The sequence below is a fragment of the Perna viridis genome, chromosome 3, assembly GCF_037379345.1.
Source record: "Perna viridis isolate PV_CMFRI_1.1 ecotype Kerala chromosome 3, ASM3737934v1, whole genome shotgun sequence".
NCBI classification, from domain to species: domain Eukaryota; kingdom Metazoa; phylum Mollusca; class Bivalvia; order Mytilida; family Mytilidae; genus Perna; species Perna viridis.
In genome coordinates, this window is record NC_142447.1 from 33,292,641 (window position 1) to 33,313,434 (window position 20,794).

General features: G+C 31.7%; 1 protein-coding gene across 3 annotated transcripts; it reads left to right on the top strand.

The window, feature by feature from the left end:
• Positions 1-645: 645 nt before the first annotated feature.
• Positions 646-20,070, top strand: LOC148621933 (transducin-like enhancer protein 4). 3 transcript variants are annotated; one of them, XM_088576807.1, is made up of 18 exons: positions 646-997; positions 1,123-1,220; positions 1,468-1,531; positions 1,900-1,944; positions 4,321-4,458; positions 5,401-5,587; positions 6,417-6,427; positions 10,779-10,910; positions 11,292-11,489; positions 11,829-11,955; positions 13,443-13,635; positions 14,722-14,902; positions 15,230-15,298; positions 15,865-15,966; positions 17,042-17,187; positions 17,687-17,881; positions 18,430-18,610; positions 19,259-20,070. In XM_088576807.1, the coding sequence occupies exons 1-18, from the start codon at positions 977-979 to the stop codon at positions 19,364-19,366; spliced, it is 2,196 nt and encodes a 731-aa protein (XP_088432933.1). In that variant the 5' UTR covers positions 646-976; the 3' UTR covers positions 19,367-20,070. The 3 variants fall into 3 exon arrangements, with proteins under 3 accessions (XP_088432933.1, XP_088432934.1, XP_088432936.1); XM_088576808.1 differs by having other exon boundaries at positions 14,743-14,902; XM_088576810.1 differs by having other exon boundaries at positions 13,470-13,635.
• The last annotated feature ends 724 nt before the right edge of the window (positions 20,071-20,794 follow it).

The window sequence follows — 20,794 nt, forward strand, 5'->3', positions numbered from 1 at the left end:
GAAATTGGCTATACTGTGCTGTTGTGAGCTCATGTTATCTGGTTCTGTTTTTTTTTTTTTTTATTTTTTTTATTTTTGAATATATCTATTTGAATGTTATTATTATTATTATCATTATTATTATTATTTTGTAAATTATTAGCGGCTTTATTATATAAGTTTTTATACGTTATTTAGAAAAAACTACATATTGTCGCAAATAAATACCACGTGCTTCGACACGCCCACAATTTCATTTCTACATTCCACTTTTAAAACAAAAAAATCTGTGACTTCATACCTTATAGCTAGAGTAGGCATTGTGATATTTTGTTGAAAAAAAATAACAACAAGACAAGTCTTTTTGGAAATATTCTTAATTTAGAATAATACACTTACATGTATTATTCCCGACCCACGTGGTGTATTTTGACTGACAACCATCTTATGCGAATAATTATTATATATTCAGGCACGTACTCGACATGGGCGGGTATCTTGATAATACTGACCATTGATTGGTTCAATTAAGTGTGAAAACTTTAATAATCAATTATGCACGTGGGTACTTAGCAAGAAATTTACCCCTGTTTAACCAATCAGATCGTCCAAATATGGTGAATGCAATTGGCAGCTAGCGTAGAGTAATAAGTTGTATTCAATTGTACTGTGTGTGGCATTTACATGGACCGTTCACACGGATATATTTAGAGGATTCGTTTTGCCCAATTCTGACAACTTTGCGTTGGTTTTATCTCATTTTTTGGGGGAATTATTGTCTCAATTGTCTTTAGAACTGGTTTTAAAGTTCTCTTAGAGGTGCTTTGAACTCGGAAATAGACAACCAAAAAGGTGAACCTGGAATGTAAACATTGAGAAAATGGAGTTCGCGTCAGTACATTAGGAATTTTCTTTGTGATTACCTTTTGTGTGTTTTAGTGAACTTGTCATCTTCAAGTTGGATTAGTACACCTATTATTTCATACTGGATCTAAAAATGTATCCGAATCGGCACCCTGTAAGTATTTAAAAGTTTCTTTGTCCTCAGTGAAACACGAATGGCGGGTCAATTAGCGCGTTGATCTGTGAATTTGCTTTTTTTTGCATTTATTTGCATATGGTGTTGATGTTTTCTTTGTTTAGGGTCCTCACCAGGCCGGTCAACCCTTCAAGTTCACAGTGTCCGAATCTTGTGACAGAATTAAAGAAGAATTCAGTTTCCTACAGGCTCAATATCACAGGTACGAGGCCTAGGCCATTAAATCTTTAATGTCAAGTTTTATACTGTAATGGTAATGATTTTGTCTGCATGGCCAGCAGACCGTAAAGTTTGTGACAGTAATTTTATGATAATGATTTATGTTTCTTTTGTAAAGTTGTTAATACCTCCATTGTTTTTATGGCAGAATTAAACTGATTATTTGGTGACCCTGTTCAATCAATTTTACGTTTGACAGAAATTTGTATGTTTTGTTTCCCCCTTTTCAGTTTAAAAATGGAATGTGAAAAGTTAGCCCAGGAGAAAACAGAAATGCAGAGACATTATGTTATGGTGAGTAAGTGTTCTCTGGAGTGTGAAATTGATAGGATAAGTGAATTACATTGTGTTTCAATTTATCGGCTGTTTGAGAAAATAATACCATATAGACAGAAAATTCTTGTCAAAAGTGACCTTGTAATTCTATATAATTACATTTTATCAGTAAGTCATAAAATACCCCATTTCCTCAGGTTGTTCCCTGAAAAATAAAGAAAATTCATAATTTATGTGACACTAAAATACTGTTTACACACTAGTATGTATAAGATACTAAAAAACCTTATTTTATAGTATTATGTACATTATTGCCAATGATAGACAGGTAATTGGACCCTGAGCATTGAAGATGATTTTTAATGGAGAACTTTCTTTTATTTCAGTACTATGAGATGTCATATGGACTGAATGTTGAAATGCATAAACAAGTAAGTACAATAAATTCCAGTACATGGTTAAATATAATGAAACCAACCACTTGGTTTAGTTGATGGGTTATTTTTTTTCTGTTTGTTTGCTTTTTTTTAACAAAAATCTGATATTAGATATTAGTTAGTTCACATTCTTCAGAAATAACTTGGGTTTTATTTCAGATGCACATTTGTTTAAATCCAGGTTGGATATTTCATATCTTGTCCCTGAGAAACTGGTTACAGGCTGTTAATTTTTGTGTCAATCAAATGGATTCCTTTGTATAAGCTCCTCCCACAATTAAATCTGTAAAAATGATAGACATTGATAAGTAAAATATGTAGATATTTGTGATTTGATTGGAGGTTGATGTAATATTTCCAGTGAAGAATTGGATTAGGTCCTTGCAGGCATTATTAGACCTGAAGCAGTGTGATATTGCTTTTGGCAATACGCCAGTTCTGTTCTGAATTAAGTAGTTAACTATAAGCACATTTTTGTGTAGAAATAGTTTTTAGGATAGTAATTACTCACTAGTAAATAATTGGAGTGAAAAAAGCCTGCTGTTCAGGTTTATGAGCATAGAATAGCCCTTGGGTTATAGCTTTATTTTGTTGTGAGAAAATTAAAATACTTTCAAGTAGATTTATGGAATGAAGGTGTCTGTAATTTGTTTAAAATGGTAATTACCACACAGCACTCTTTTTTCTTATTATACTTTCTACAAACATGTTAGAAGCATGTTTTATAAGGAAATATGATCTTTGCTAACAAAAAATGGCTTGCTGTGAACTGTATGAATAATAGAGTTAAAGTTTTTGTCAGAACAGCCTTAGACAGCACATTTTCAATTATTGATTTATTGCATTTTGATAAATGTAAAATGGTTTTAAAGAAAGCCTGATTTGATAGTGTCACAGTTAATGAAATCAGCCTAAGTCTCATCTATAGAAATAAATACATTACTTTGATCCAAATTGATAATCTGTTCAAACCAAAATTAAGTTGCCATGGCAACCTTTTAGACAAGAGTCTTACAATGATGATCAGTGTTTGGAAAAGAAAAAATCTTCAAGATGATTGTAAGAGAAAAAGCTTTTTTGGTCAATAACTTTATTTAATGAAACTCATAATGGGTAATCGATAAAAGTTTATTGCTAATATGCAATCCCACTTGCTCCGACATCGACATGGCTTTGTTGACGCACACGTCCGCAAACACTCGAGACAACAGGAACAGTGATAGGTTGGGATCAATATGAAATGAAAACAATTGCTAGTTCTTTATCTAATCGTGGAATATTGGTGTTTATGTTTACTATGTCAATAGTAAAGAAAACAGTTTAACAAAATCACATTAATAAATGGAAATTGAGAATCCCTGATGTTGAAAATTAATTAGAGAGTTCATAGTCAGAACAAATTGTGTGAAGTGAAAAAAAAGAATAATAATTTAGAATACACATTGTGAAATCAATATACAAAATGAAGTGCAATAATTCATTAATGAAATTGATCATATTTCATCGAGTCACACTTAACTGAATTAGTAATATTAGTAACAGTGTAGTGGTGTAATATTGGGGGGGGGGTGTGCTGATTGACAAGTTGCATGTCAGAATGAAATAAAATCTCAATTCAAAAACAAAGCCTCTGGTTATTAAATTGGGAGAACATGGTTTGTTTTTTTACAACTAAAAAAAAATTTTTAATGCACTCCTAAGGAACTGTACGACTCCTTTTGCCCTTCACTTTGTAAACTTTGAAATTCAAAGCAATATAGTTGTCTTTCTGTAAGTATACTAATAGAGAGTGTAGAAGTAGATGATGTGTGTAGCCAAATGTAAAGTACAGTTAATGTTACGCACTCAGTGTACCAGGTGTTATTTTGGTCTCAGTTATAGCTGTCAGGCAGCACTGTAGAAAAAAACTACACTAATCAAAGACTGAAATGATATGTATGTTAATTATCTTACCATGTGGTGTTGTTTTTTCATTAATTAACGCAGGAAAGGGGAAGTGCTTTATAGTGTTTCCACATGACGTGAGAATAGTGCATATCATTTCATGTAATCAAAACCATTCAGAATGATCCAGGGGGTGTGCTGATGGATGAAGAATTACAGAGGCGGACTTCTAATCTATGAATCAAGGATGTCTAACCTAAGATCAAATACATTGGCCAAATATGAAAAGAAAAAAAATCAGAAATATATTAAGAATATGTAGTGATTTGCTTATGAAATACCTACTTCTTTTTACACAAGTGGAAATAGTTACCAAATGCTCTTATTTTTATTTGATATTGAAACAAGGTTGTAAATTATACCACTATTACATTCATTTCAATGAATTATTCACAAACCCTTTAACAAAGATAGTTTCTTTTTCAGACTGAAATCGCCAAGCGATTGAATGCAATCTGTGCTCAGGTCATTCCATTTTTATCACAAGAACATCAGCAGCAGGTTGCTGCAGCAGTTGAACGTGCCAAACAAGTTACAATGACAGAGTTAAATGCTATTATAGGGGTAAGTATAAAGTGGTCCATAGGCCACTAGGATAACAATGGGAAAATCCAATACTATCTGATCTGTAGATATAAGAGACCTGTCACCTTAGTTATACAATGTATTATTTAACTGGTATTTTCAACTTTTATTTCCTTGTTAGTGTTAAGTAAATGGAGGGAAGTAATCTGGAATGAATTGTTACGAGTGGAAAACTTTTCTCTGTAATAATGAGAGAATGTTATTGATCTACTAATTTGAGAGAGCCAGATATGACTGAACAAAAGTTACTCAAAGAATCCCACAAGAAAGGGAACATGCAGAGATCACACTTATAGTCTCTAGTGTTTAATATAAAGACCATCCTTTAATTGCATACTCCAACATTAATTATTTCCTAGATACACAGGAAAGAGATAAGTTAGTTCCTTGTTACAAAAATAATAGTGTTGAAAATTATTTTGAAGACCATAATTTCTGTTGATATTCAGCTGTCCAAACAAACCTATCTATGGCTTTAGGCTGAGTGGACTATTACATTTTGTCACCTTGTAATCTGTTACTTCCTTTCACTGACCTAACTTGACTATGCATTAGACCATAACCACACATTTTGGTTGTGTGGTTTTGAAACCACTCGCATGTTTTAAGATGTTTGGATGGTTTAATACACAACTGCTGATATTTACAATACATGTATAAAAGTCAATTCTTTAAGGATGAAGTCATCAATTCCACGTACCACTGTATGATAAATACTGTTCAGTGTATTATAAAATTGAGTTTCCAAAAATGTACTACTGAGCATTTTGAGTTCCCTTTTTTTCCCCTGTAATAAGTATTACTATAAGACATTGCAATGGTTTCATTCATAACTGCTGTATTTCTATAATTGGATTGTGGTGAGTATTTTTTAAAAAATGTCTGAAGTTTGGTGACTTACAATTGATATACTTTATACAGCAACAGATGCAAGCTGGTCAGCATTTAGCCGGAGCCCATGGGCATGGTGCCCCACCTTTCCCCATGCCTCCCCACCCACCAGGTTTACAGCCCCCAGGACTTCCAGCATCAAGTGCTGCTAGCTTATTAACCCTTAGTCATGGTATAGGACATGGACTACCTGGTCTAGTGAAAGATGTAGAGAAAGGTTGGTATAATATGCCTCCTATTATAATGTCACCCTATTTTGTTCTGTTATCATAAGATTTATGTTTGGGTCTTAAAAACCTGATCAACTGTAGGATAATTTAGCCATCATAAATTATTTACCTCCTATAGATGAAATAATATGTATTCTTTCAATTCAGTAAACTTCCTTATTAAATTTTTGCCCAGGCAACCTGTGGCAAAATAATAGAAAAAGCTCTATTTGCTTGCTTGTAAAGAATATTTCTTTCTGTGAAGTTTGTCTTGTAATCCAATGAAAGCTGAACCATCTCTTTATGCCCAGCGATCAGTTGATTAAGAAATATTTCAGTCCTGTTAGAATTTATTTTTCTCCAATATTGATTTTGCATTATTTCGCATGAAAGCGATTAGATTTATTTTCCTCCAGGGTCAGAACTTCCATTTCTTATAGCTAAACTATCCAGATTTCATGTTTTCAGACAGTTTTATGAAAAATTAATGTCTCTATTGATTTTCGTCTTGCGTTCAGTTGTTTCAGCAGAACAGGATAATCAGTGTACAATGTATTATGGTCCCTAGGTTCTATGGAAAATTCTGAATAATAGATGTAGCAGATAATGATATTGACAAGTCAAGATTCTCTTGTTGTATAGTGTCCATGATAGAACATTTAATTAAGTGGTGGTTGGAATAGGCACAGATGTTCATATTGTCTGCCCACAACAAAAAAATAATGAAAGTCTTTTTGTGAGACATTTTGCCTCTTAGCATTATGAAGTAGTTAATTTATTGTTGTAAAATAAATGATTAATGTATTGTTCTTTTTATTTTTTTTCATGAATTTACAGAAGAGAAAAATGTGAGTATATACTTGAATTTAGTCAGTCATCAGTGGATTCAATCATTCTTTTTTTCTGTCAATTTTTACATGTTCCTTTAAGGTTATCAAGCATTTATACTTCTTATGTTTTCAAATTAATGGGAACTATAGTTCCTATAAAACTGGAATAATAAAATACTTATGAATGTTAAACTTGGAATAAGAAATCTAGTACATGTATTTCATTAAATTGACAGCTAACTTTAAATTTAGAGCCCTCTTTCAAATTGTTGATAGAAAGGTTGATTTGGTGTGTTCAGCGACGCATTTAGAAAGTTGTTAAATGTTGTGGAATTGTACTTAAAGATGTTAAATACCATTGTTGGTCTAACTGTTTAGAAGATCCTCTATTAGTCATTACTATTATATCTTCGGAAAACTCAGTCAGCTGAGGAATTCACACACCAGTATTAAAAGGACATGTTCCGCTAGGTTCAGCTGTTTAAATTTCAATCAGGGATCATGTAAATATTTTAAACGTAATGTGGCGAGATAAATAGATGATAGTTTGGCGACTTAAATTTTAATAATCATTAAAATTTAAAATGTTTAGTAATTGTGTGATATTTTTGCACCATAACTGAAAGAATGTGCGTTCTGTATGCAATGTATAGATGTACATGATGAGGCATAAACAAATATATATTTGACATCTGTATATTTAAGCAAAACATGTTGATTTGGGTTAGTGTGAATACATTTGCGATGTACAAGTTTTGCTGCAGTTGAAAAGGTCATTAAGTCATTGATTTCATTGTACTTGTATTAGTGAATACATTGTCTTTTAAATGAGTATTGATTATGTCACAGAGATAAAACAGATAAAAAAATGTACAATAGGCATCTCTACCTTAGTACACTGTTTTTTAGATAACATCTTATTCTAATTCAGATTGTTCATCTATATTTATATCAGATTTTCGCGACATAGTTACTTTCAAGTTATTGGCAAGAACACAGTAAAATAAGCCTGTAATATGGCTGCAGAGAAAACTTTGAATACTTGACAAACTATTTTTCTCACTAAATGATCCCAGAAGCCTATTTATTGCTGATTATGCCATAAGTAGTATAAAACCTTTGAGGTATTACTTACGCATGAGAAAACCAAAACATTTTTGCAACCCCGATTTTAATTTGATCGTAAAATGTCAACTTAGTCATAAAAAGTATAGGGTAATATTGTTCATGTAGCTTAAAGGGCGACATGCAGATCCGATCACTTCTTTTCATTCAAATGGAATTGATTTGGTTTTAAAGTAATACAGGGATTATAGAAGATTTATTTAAGAAGAAATTCTTACAGTTTGTTGTGCTGTGATATGAAGATCATTGAACTGTTAAATAAATGCAGATAGAGAATTGGTATTTTTTTCATCTTCAATAAGAAGAAATTTAGATCCGTTTCCTTATACGGTCATGGTTAGATTGATTGGTGGTTCTATCAGATGACCAGTCGGTTGACCTTTATAAGATGTTCCAAACAAAGATATAAATGCAAATATAAAAAGAATTTTAATCCTATTTATTAAAAATGAAAAATAGAATACACACTATGCTCTATACTGTGAACTGTGTTTTCAGACTTTAAAGGATAAGAAAAATTTGATTTATTGTGCACTAAGTCTTCTTTTCATGGATATCAGTACTTCAGTAAAAACATGATATTTCAATTCAACAAAAACAAAACCTAACAAAGTACAAGGAAGCCAAGAGAAATCTTCAGTTTTAACCGTAATGAGCAAGTACAGAGACAAAATGTGATATATATATATTAGTACTCTGAATGAAATTCCACCAAATTTGATTTAAATTTTGAGTCTTTTTAATTATTAGAGGATAGGTTTGAGTCATTTTTTCAATACTTTAACCATTTTCAGGCTGTTTACTTTTAATCTAATGCTAATTTTGTAGACTGTTAATGGTTTACTTTATTTGGCCTGTGTAAAATGATACTAATCTTTACTATAAAAACATACTACAGATAGAAGGTAAACTTTTCCATTCTTATCCATTAAATTGTATATTTTGTTGAATATATTTGTCTAACACTTAACACTTTATGAAGTTTATTTTGTGAAATAAATTCAATTTGAGGTGAAAGGTCATTCTTTGAATTGCATTCATCTTTCAAGTGCAAATTGACTTTTTTCTAACCCCCAGAACCAAAAGTATTACAACTGATCAGGTTAAATGTGTGAAATGTCAACATAGGCTGGTATAATAAAACCCAGTGATGGGATATTAGCTACTTGTCTCAGTAATGCTTAAACAATATTTACTTTCTACGATATTGAATGTTGGTCCTGCGATCATAATATTTCAAAAGCTGTTACTCAGGGCTTATTGAGCAAACAATGCTATATTCAGTAATATTTGTTTCTGTTTACTTCTGCTTGGGGAAAACACTAGTTAGTGTTTAGTTGTAAATAAGTGTATGGGTAATGATTTTCTCCGTCAATTCAGATCATGTGTACTCAAAGGTCTCAGTACATACTGTAATGGATTGCTATGGGGTTAAAAACAATAAATTGTTGACACAGTCATGTTTCCTTCTGGGGGTTTTGGAATTACAGAATTTTTCTATGTTTAGATTGTCGGCAAACAGTGTTTGATCAGGGCATTGAAAGTTGTTCTGCAAACAAATATCTAGAATGACTTGCTGTGTCAATAATGAGATAAAAATCAATCGAAGAAGAAAATGATTGTTTGTGGATTTCTTTTGTCAAGTAGGGTCTCAATTTCTCAGATTTTTAGCCTTGTTCAGTTTATATAAAATGACTTCAGAGTTAATTGTACTGCAATGACACTTGAAGGTCAATAATGAGTGAGAAACCTTAGATTGGAGGATTGAATTGAGAGCTATATATAGTACAGAGGCTTTCATGTTTGATCTGTGATGAATTTTCTATTTGATAATCTATAGAATGAGAAGTAAGTCTCTTTTGATCCATTTCCTGACAAAGTAAAATGTGTTTAAAAGGATATAAGATAAAAAGGATTTGAAGCAAAATAATATTTATTAGCAAACCAGTTAGTTATTTTGTTCATCATAGCCAGAAAAATATGTTTGTCAATATTTTTCTTAACTGAATGAACTGAATTATTATAAAGTCTTATACTGATGACCATTCATTGTTTAAGTGTTGATGGGTTCAGGGGGTCAAAACTAATTGCAAAGAAAAAGCTTTTGATTTCCAGCTTTAAGATCCTTTAATTCAGTAAATGATTTTAATTACAAAACATTCAAAGCTGATAAGATTAGTGGGATAAGGTGTTAGTATTTAATTTAAAATTCTAATCTTCTTAGTTATATAGGATTTAGTACAGGAACACACTTATGATCCAAATTATAATCTTTTGTTCACTACAGTCACATTTTTAAATGAAATAATCTTATAATCTTTCAGTTTGCTCTTATCTTCATCCACCATAAGTACATGTATTGTTAATACTTGCACCAAGTCACTGTATCAAATTACTTGACATGAATCTCATATTGTTCGATATTTAGAAAATTGTGGTTCTTATAAGCCAAAGCCGTTAGCCTTGAAGAATTCTACCCTTGATTGAATGGCAACAAATGGATATTGAAAAAATCAGAATGCATATTGCTAGCATGAAAGGCAGCTTTTATGATTCATAATATTGAGAAATTCTCTTGTTATCTTTTTTTAGTCAAAAGAGATTGACAATTTGACAAAAATCAGTCATCTTTTCATATTATAATTGGAAATACATTGGTGTTATTATAAAAAATTCAATATGTGTTAGATATAATTTTCTTCAAAATGTAAATGAAGAAAGCTTAGTTAAGGACAGGGTTAAAAAAAATTGGTAGGCTGCATAGAGCTTTATTGGTTTGTTATAATAGGAAATCCTCTTTGCACAAAATCTTGTTTTAAGTTGGAGCATTCCATTGAAAAAAATAAGACCCTAAAATGATTATTCACTTCATCTTTATTCAACAGTAAACTTTAGGCATTTCTTCATATCTGCTCCTTTTTCTATTGAAATGGATGATTAAAAAACGCAAATTTAAAAAAAAAGTAACATACTTTTTGAAGTATTAGTACAACATGCTTTTAAAGGTCTGATTTCAAACACATTTGTAAGAGTAAAAGATGAAATGAAATGGCAAAATAACTTCTAAGCCATTTTATGTGTAATTTAAATGCATATTTTAGTTGTACTACTCAGATTTCTCCTGCTTAAGCTGTTTCATGTCATTCGATAGGTAAAGTTAACAGACAGCTCATTTGGTTGTTTGAATAAGATCTTAATGTGCATTAAACTTTGAATTTAATAAGGTTTTACTATTCTTTTTCAGAGATCATCAGCATCTCCAGGTGATAGGGATAAATATGAAAAGTATCAGCCACATCCCCATAGAATCAGAACACCAGACAATCCACCAGAGTCAGCTAAAAAAAGACCAAGAACTGACGAAAACAAAGTTAATGTATGAGCCTTGCAATATTTATTTTCAACCTAATTCCCATGGGTGAAGATTTCTATAAACTTAAAAGGTCAACATTTTAAGGGAAACAGCAAAAAAATGAATATGTAATAACAGGCCCCGACCTTTGTCTTTCTTTTTTGCAAGATTTATTATCTTTAAAGTAGTTGATTTATAAAGCATTAGTATAATTTGATTAGTATAAGTAGCTAAAAAAGTGTTTATTTCTTCACTTAATGATAAGTAGGTAATTATTTTTTTTCTTATTCCTGCACATTTTATCTTTTCTTTCATTACACATCAGTATTCCATTATTGCTTGTGACACATTACAGTTTTAAGACAGAATACCGGTATTAACTCATTAAATCAAACCAAATTTTAGGAAAGTGATGCAGAAAAATCTGACCAGGAATTAGTGGTAGATGTTGCTGAAGATTCTGAGAGACCATCCGTGAGTGTTAATGGTGATCTTTCACCACGGGATAAATCTAAAGATCTGTCAACAAAAAAAGATGAAAGAATTAGTCCCAGGAGTGATGCGTCTTCTCATGGCAGTTCCACATCACACAAACACAGAGAGGTAAAATAAAAAACTATAGATATATATATGGTTTGTATGAAGAAATTTGCCATAATTGTCTTTCATCATGTATAAGTTCAGGTATTGGAAATGGTTTTCATTGTGGAGTAAAGTATAGTCATTTCTGGTAAAAATAAGTTATTACTATTAAATTAATAACTAATGTAATTTATGGACATATTTTTTTCTCTTTTACATTTTATATACCTTAATTGTACACAAGTTTAGGAAATGAAATGGTGTAATATTTAAAAATACAGAAGTGTATTTAAAAGATATTTGATTTAGAAGTCTTAATGGATAACATTATGAATTACATTTTAAGAATTACCATTTCAGTCCTTATCAAATGAAAAGCCAACAACCCCTGTGTCTAAACCAGCAACCCCAACAAGTTCAGGAAACACCACACCGGGGCCATCTAGTGGTAGTGCGATGAAAAATCCAGCTAAATTCCCAATACCTGGTAAGTTAAAGCATGAATGTTGTACATCTTAATTATGTTGTAACATGTGGTAACTTGAGAGCTTTGCATCCTAACTGTCCTTAGTCTTGTAATTTAATGGAGAAATAAATTATTGGTGAAAATATCCGACAGATAGTTATATTGTATACTCAGGGGTCATATGAATAGTTCTAAAAAATGGAAAATCCAAAGAGTGTTATACATGTACTGTGGTGAAAGAACTGGAAATGTTCAATATAGATAGTGGAGTGTGGGAAGAATTCATCACACTTGTAAACATGAATGTGGTCAGGATTGTAAATTAGGCATGTGTGTACGCCCTGCGTAACCACATCCTTTACCTAGGTAATGTAAATAACAACTGACGAGCTGAATTAATTCATGACAATGCATTGTTGTACAAAGTTATGGTCTTTATGCTTGGTATGACTAATAACCTAGTCTTGGTTATAGCACCACAAAAAAATGTTCACACAAAAACCACGTTCAAATGGTCCACTAGATTTAATCACTTTTGTAAATGTGAATTAAATGTTTGTGGCATTCTATTTTACCCAATAAGTATGGTTTGGGGTTTAATGTTCCTTTTGTTGGGTTATTTGATTATAAAAGTAAAATAATTTATGTGGTTAATTAAGTTATCCTTAGAAGGAGGATTTCGTGTTGCACACCTGTACTAAATGTAAAAAAAAACTATAGTCAAAAATACCTACAAGGGCCCTTATGAATATTCATGTTTCCAAACAGTATACACAAGATGAATTATTTAGGTTAAATAAATCTGTTTTGATGATAGTAAAGATTAAGAATTCATGAGTGTTTTTGTGTATATTTAGCTCAATGTTGGCTGAAGTTTGTTATTAACATTTGATTATTTAGTTGTACTATTGGTTTGGGTTTTTTTTCGTCTCTCGTTCAGTACTTTAATTAATATCCTTTAAGTTTGTCTTGAAAGGTGTTCAAACTGTGTGTATTCTTCTCTCTCTGCATTTGGCATGAATATAGAATTCCATTTTGTGTTTTGAAGATTCAATGAAAAAGTTCTTTAGAAGATTAAATTATCTAAAATAGCCAAAAAATTAAATTGAAATAAACACAGACTCCGTAAACTAGAAAATGTAGTATAATTCTTACATGTAGTATTGTAGGTATATAGGAAGTTGATTAAAGATTTATACACTTGTTAGAGACACATTAAATATTTAATCAGTTGTTTTTTTTTCAAATGATCACATTATAAACATGTAGTATTAAAGCTGTATAATAAATCTACATTGTATAAACTAAATATAACTCTGATGAATGCATTCTGTTTGTTGTTTTTATTATTGTTGTTGTCAGTTGTCTATAATCCATACTTATCCCATGTTTCCATACCTGTACTTAGGCTTACACGTCAATGTTGTGCACACTACATGTAGTAACGCTTACATCTTGATGTTGTGTACATTACATGTACGTTGATGTTGTGTAATACCTGATTACAGGTGGTTATCCTCCCTTTATGCCTCCAGGAGCCCATGGTTTACCAGCTGAAGTCCCGAGTAGTGTGTACAGTAATGGTATGCCATACAACAACATCTCACCCAATGCTATAAATAGCTACAGATCCAATCCATTATTTGATCCCCATGCTGCACACATGAGACCTGGTATTGGCAACATCCCTGGTGGCAAACCGTAAGTATAATTGGTCTTTTTCCTTTTCCTGATATTTTTTTTATCTCTCTTCCCTTTGTGTTTTTATTCCTGAAACCTTATTTCAAATTTTGTAGGTATAAAATCGCAAGTTATTTTTCTTATACTTTATCTTATTCATGACAATAAAGTGTATGATGCAATTCAAAAAAAAATATTCTTCAGATGAGGTACAATTTATTTTTTGGTAAAGAAATGGCTGTGGGTGGTTAGATAAAGCTTTCAATCTAGTGACCTTACTTGCTAAGGTCATTGATAAAACTCTGGGTGAAGTTTCTTTGTATTGATACTAAATATTACCATAGGTTTTATTTGTACATGCACAATATTTGAGCCCTATCAAAAATATTTCTTAAGATTACAAGAATTTGTTCATGTTAACAACAGGAAGATATGCATGAACATGGTTAAGTATGAGATTTATTGAGAAAATCTATTACAAGAAATTAATAGGAAACAATAACAAAGGAAGTTTTAAGTGCATCATTGCATGGTGAATATAATCTACAGTTTACAGTTTAACATTATTAATTCATCAAAACTCTGACAAGGTTATTACACATAGTACATACATTAAGGATCAATAAAGTGCTGAAGGGACACAAGACTTAATGTTCATGTACTCTATTACAACTGTTGAACATGGTGGAATTCCTACCAAGTTTCATGTTGATAGCTCTTGTAATATTATGATGAGTGCTTTAGTAGCTGCATGTGTAACAAGGTCTTCATGGTATAGAATGTACCTAAAACAAGAGAATTTATACTGTTTACATGCAGTTACTGTTGTCATATCATAAGTGGAAGATATATGAAAGGAAGTGCAAACATGGTTACTTTCAGCGTATTTAGTTTGGTATGTCTGACACAGCCGTAAAATATCATGTATCAAAATATGCAGCTGCATGTATTATTTATACCATAAAGCTGTATTTTCATAAAGTTTGGCCAGACAAATAAAAAAAATAAGCAAAGCAACAAGTTTTCTAAAAATAAAAATGAAAAAGCAGAGCTCTCAACAATTATTGTTAAAGAGTTTAATTGATGGTGTGTTTGCCTCACTTATAGTGCATACTCATTCCATGTCAGTGCTGACGGACAGATGCAGCCTGTTCCCTTTCCACCAGATGCTCTGATTGGTCCAGGAATTCCACGACATGCTCGGCAAATCAACACCCTGAATCATGGAGAAGTTGTCTGCGCTGTCACCATAAGTAACCCCACAAGACATGTATACACAGGGGGCAAGGTTAGTGGTTGGAATCTTAATTTTTTTATATTGCCTTCCTTTTAATCTAATAAGTATAAAAATATGGTGTTTCCTTTTATATGTGTATAAAGAAACAAATAAAAAAATGATGGAGAGCATATGCATGTATTTAAGCCACACACTAAATGTATTATTGAAACTACTTTAATTGCCTTTCAGATTTGAAAGAGTTTTCAGAACATTGCTCAGTGCATGTAGTAGTTTAAGTTTCAAATGAAAAATTGAATAGTTTTATTTCCCAAATGATACCATATATGTACTGTAAACACTATCCAAATATATATTTAAAGTTTGTGTATGTTACAGGGTTGTGTAAAGGTGTGGGACATTAGTCAACCAGGAAATAAGAGTCCAGTCTCTCAACTTGACTGTTTGGTAAGTGTTTATTAGACAAGGATATACTCTTGTTTCTATATCTGATTGTCATATCATACTCTATGAAGCAAAATTAAATTAGGTATACAATTTTCAATTACAGATGGAAACAAAAACCGATTTGATATGCTTTGCATTTGTTGAAGATATGTTTATATGAACTTTCCCTAACACACCTATCTAAACTGATAATACAATAAAAATGAAAGAGGAGTCTTTCTTTTTTTAACTTGAGAGATGTAGAGAGACATAAATGGAGGGCTTACAATCACCTCATTTTTTTCTTATCCAAACAGAAAGTTTCATAAGTGTCATATCTTGACATATCATATTTGTCCTAAATTCAATGTCAGTTTAAAACTGCCTTTATTCTACATCATATTCTGGTGCAGAGTAACCTGTTTAAATTGACCTTACATGTGAAAAACCAACATCTTCTGATATCCCTTTAACATAGTTTTGAACCTGAGTAAATTGAACACCTTTCTAAAACAAACAAATCTCTGGCAGTCTGGGTTCAGTTTAGACAGGTTTCTCTGTATAACATCTTAATGATTTATTTGCAGCAAAGAGATAACTATATCAGGTCAATCAAACTGCTACAAGATGGTAGAACACTTATAGTCGGTGGAGAAGCTAGCACCTTATCAATCTGGGACCTGGCAGCTGTAAGTATTCGATTCATGTGTCCAAATTTAATTTTACAGGGTAATCAGTCCTATAATTCAATGGTCTGCCTAAGGAAAATCAATTTAATGAATACAGTTAAAGGTCTAGAAAATTTCAGAGGTCCTAGGTCAGGAATTGAGGGTTTTAGTTGGAACCCCTGGAAATAAATGTAAATGTGACTATTGCATTGTGATATAAAATGAGAAAATGTCCATTTTGAAATTATTTAATGCAAAAGAAACTTATCTTAAAAATCTAGTACTTAGATTTATAGATTTTAATAGGTTTTTCCAAACACCTAATGGTAGCATGTTGGTTTTAACCTAGTTCCATTTAATGTTGATAATATATTTGGTTATAGTGAACAAACTGCTACAGAAAAATAAAATGTTCTTGGGTTTAAATTCATCTACAATCGTCTTACTAACTGTTAATTGAACTTGTCAGTTCATAGAAAATACCAGTCATTAACTTTAACTGACCTGCTGTTATGTAAGAACAAGTGTCCTTAATCATGAACAGTTAAAGTGTTTCAATAATTTTCACAAAAAAAAAAAACACATCATTCTTTTGTTTTTCATCCTGTATCATGCTGTTTAAATAGAAGCCAAGTTGTTAATGTGTCAGTTTGTTAATAGGTTCACTGATCCCTACTGTAGCTCATTGTTTTATCAAATTTTCAGCATTGAATTTTAGATTTTCCTTCCCTGGTGATTTGGCAAACATTTATCTACTACAACTCCCGTGTCAGTTGATTGCTTAAGTCAGAAATTAAATATGAAAGGTACAAAATATTATCATCAATATTTACTGCATACTGTTTGGATATATGAACTAAAATGAATTTTTATTGCACCCAACTTTATCATGGACATTTCATTTTATTGTGTCTGTACCTACCTATATCTGTTCCCTATCTTTTCTTTAGTTTGAAAATAAATGGAATGATTTCAAATTAGATAAGAAGCTTCAGTCCACTGTTTTATAGGTTGATTACTTTGGCTATGATTTTCTTTTGCTCCCATTACACTGTCCCATCCACAGCTTGTAACCTTGACATTATTTTTCTTTCAGCCAACACCACGTATCAAAGCAGAATTAACATCTAGTGCTCCTGCATGTTATGCTTTAGCCATTAGTCCAGACTCTAAAGTGTGTTTTAGTTGTTGTAGTGATGGTAACATTGCTGTATGGGACCTACATAATCAAACATTAGTAAGGTATGTATCAGTCAGAGATTAAAACAAATATTTGAGAAAATTCTGAAGACAATTATTTGTTTTCAACATTCCGTATTTATCTCGAGATAAATAAAACATGTGATTGAAAAATCCTCTGCAGATATGTTAGTTCATGCATGTTTTTTATTTCAGCTTGAAAAAGTGGTATTTTTTTTTCAACTTTTTGCAAAGCTGGGTTTTACCATTCTGATTCTTTTTTTTACCATATCTTTACTTCTGATTTGACCAACTTCATTTTTTTGTTGGCTTCATTAAATCTGTAACCCAAGTATGAACAGTAAACTTTTTAGTTATAATAAAACAATAAAGCTTGAAATAAATAATTTTTTATTTAGGAAATTGAATAATTACTGAAGACATTAACATATTCTTATCATACTGCTATTAACTTGGTTAAATACACTTATAAAATCAAATGTAGTGAATTATTCTTCTGAGGGCTTTTTTTAAAATTCCTATCTCTTACTTGACTTTACAGACAATTCCAAGGTCATACAGATGGCGCTAGCTGCATAGATATTTCACCAGAGGGTACTAAACTGTGGACTGGAGGCTTAGACAACACTGTACGATCCTGGGATCTCAGAGAGGGGAGACAACTCCAACAACATGACTTTAGTTCCCAGATATTCTCATTAGGGTACTGTCCAACAGGAGAATGGCTTGCTGTTGGGTAGGTATACTATCTAGCTTGGAAGGTCATAGAAAAAAAAAAGAGAAACTTTATTGATGGTAGAAATTGAAGAAACACTTACAGAATGAATAACAATATCAATCATCTTTTGTAATGTGTGAAGCCTTTAACACTTTTGCTATAAACATTTGAAATACATTTAAGTGAAGCAACTATTGATACTTGTGTATTGATTCTATTTTTATGATAAGGGTAATTTTTTTTTGGTTATAAATACTGTGCCTCCCACTTTGTTTCACACGACTAAGCTGAAGTGACAATATTTCATTTTAGTAACAGACTTCACATATATTCCATATCTATTCTGAATAAAGGGTTGTGTAAAAAAAAATAATCAACCATGGATTGTTTGAAGTTGTTTGTGATATAGTTATGGTTAATAACACTACAAAGTCACATATATTAAAGTGAAGAAAACATGTTTTATGGCCAAATACCACTCACATATATAATCAGGAAGCTACCACTATATAGTATTTATAAGAACATTTTCCTCAGATGTACAGTAAATGTATTTTTATTTTCAGTATGGAGAGTAGTAATGTTGAAGTGCTACACTGTAGTAAGCCTGACAAATATCAGCTACACCTCCATGAAAGCTGTGTTCTCTCGCTCAAGTTTGCTTACTGTGGAAAATGGTTTGTCAGTACAGGAAAAGATAATCTGTTGAATGCATGGAGAACCCCATATGGTGCTAGTATATTCCAGGTACTTCAACATTAACATATTTACCAGCATATTCTTAAACATCCTCTTGTGATCTTGTTTCAGTTATTCATGTATACAGTAAATTGTTAACATTTAAGTATAATAAAAGATATAGTTTTATGGATGTCCGTTACTGATTCTCAGATTTAACCATGTAAGATGATACATAAAAAAAACAACAATTAAACTTGATAAAAAAATCACTTCAAATTTTTATAAATATGCTTCTTTGACAGAATGTTAGTTTGGGCTTAAGTAGCTGTCTTTGTAAGAATCATGCAAAATCTGAAAAATGTGATACACCCCAAAAAAGGCTACATATTTTTATTTTTGTAATTAAGTTGTTAAGTGTAATTATTCAAATCAGCCTGCTCTTAGGAGGTTATCAACATTGAAAATCCAATAGATTCTATTGTACTTGAGTGTCATTTACAGAGTTATCTCCCTTTATTTTGAAATCTACAGTGCAATCTATATAATTTTTATTTCTTAAGAACACGGGTTATATGAAACATTTAATGTTTATTTCTGTTTACTATGGCAATTCAAACAAAATTTCAAAAATAAATATACGTAGGCTTTTAACCCATGAATCACATTTTGCATGATTCTTAGCTGTAGTGCTAATTAAAATCTATTTTATTACAGTCAAAAGAATCTTCATCAGTACTGAGTTGTGACATTTCAACAGATGACAAGTACATTGTGACTGGATCAGGAGACAAAAAAGCAACTTTGTATGAAGTTATTTTCTGAGAGCTGAGAGAAATACTTTTAAATAATTCTCTATGTGTTAAGGAGCAGTCCAGCATTTATACTGAATAGTTTTAAATACAGGACTGTTGAAACGTAAACCAAAGGTCTTCAATGGAGGACATTTATTTTTAGTGCATAGATTATTTGTGTCGTATGTACTCTAGAGAGGGCAATTAAACAAGTCCTTTGGTTTGCTGTTGACCACAAGTAGCAGACTGGTGATGTCAACTTGCATTTATACTTAACATCTGACATAAATGGCAATTTCCGTTTATCACAAACTGTTCTACCAAGGCCCGGGTGTAGTAAGGTGTTCTAAATGGACAGATATCAGTGCTAACTAGTCTCCAGGAGTGAGACGTTAATTTGACTCTGTGACATGGATGTGTTTATTTGTATATAACTGTAGATAAAGTGTGTGATGTGTTGTTAGTAGTCAAGAAATACAATTTCTTGCCCAGATTTTAGTCCCTGTGATTTTGTTTCCATGGAAATACTCCAGTTATTATATTCAGGGTTTGACATTGTGTTAATGTAAATTTCTTTTTCTATTCTGCCAGATCTGTACATTGTTGCTAAGGAAATGAAATACCATGGTAACAACAATTGTTGTCATGGTTACACACATATATGTTGTGTTTCCTGGATGTGTACTAGTGACTATATTGTGAACTTTACACAAATACACAAACAGTTTATCTTTATTGTGTGTTGAGTTTTTGTTTGTTTGTATATTTGCCTTTGAAGCCCCCATGAACAAAGTTTGGGAGTATATAGGATTCACTCTGTCTGTCCATCCATCCATCTGATCTAAGCAGCTTGCAGCATTGTCTTGAAATTTGTATGATGTAATATAAACTCATGGTGATGTGCATACTGTTGGGACTTTATGTTTGTACAAAAATTGTATAGAAGTTGGAAGTTTTTCAGCATAACTCCTGTCCAACGACTTGCAGGAATGTATTAAACTTAATAGGATGTTAAATTACCATACTTTGGTGTGGATATTGTCAGTAATTTATGTTCGAACAAAAATTGTAGAAATGATGACCGTTGGAACATATACATTTTTTTCAGCAAAACTTGGTCAGATATGTTGTTCCAAACTCCTCATTAATGACTTGCAGGATTGTTATGAAACTGAATGGGGTGTTAGATTACCATATGGAAATGTACATATTGCCAGAAATAAGCCATATATTGTGTTGTTAACAAATAATAGTACTGATTGCTGTTTGGAGTTGGGTGTTTTAGAAATGGTAGTCAAAAGTGCTTGGTCTATCCACCATGAAAATTGTGTCCTATATGAATCAAATGTCCACATTGCCTCCCAGTGTTCAGGGACTGTGGGGCTTATCATTCTTGTTAGGGGTAATATCTAGTTTTTGCCAGAATATGGGATTGGAACAGTCCCCCTCTTAACTTAAT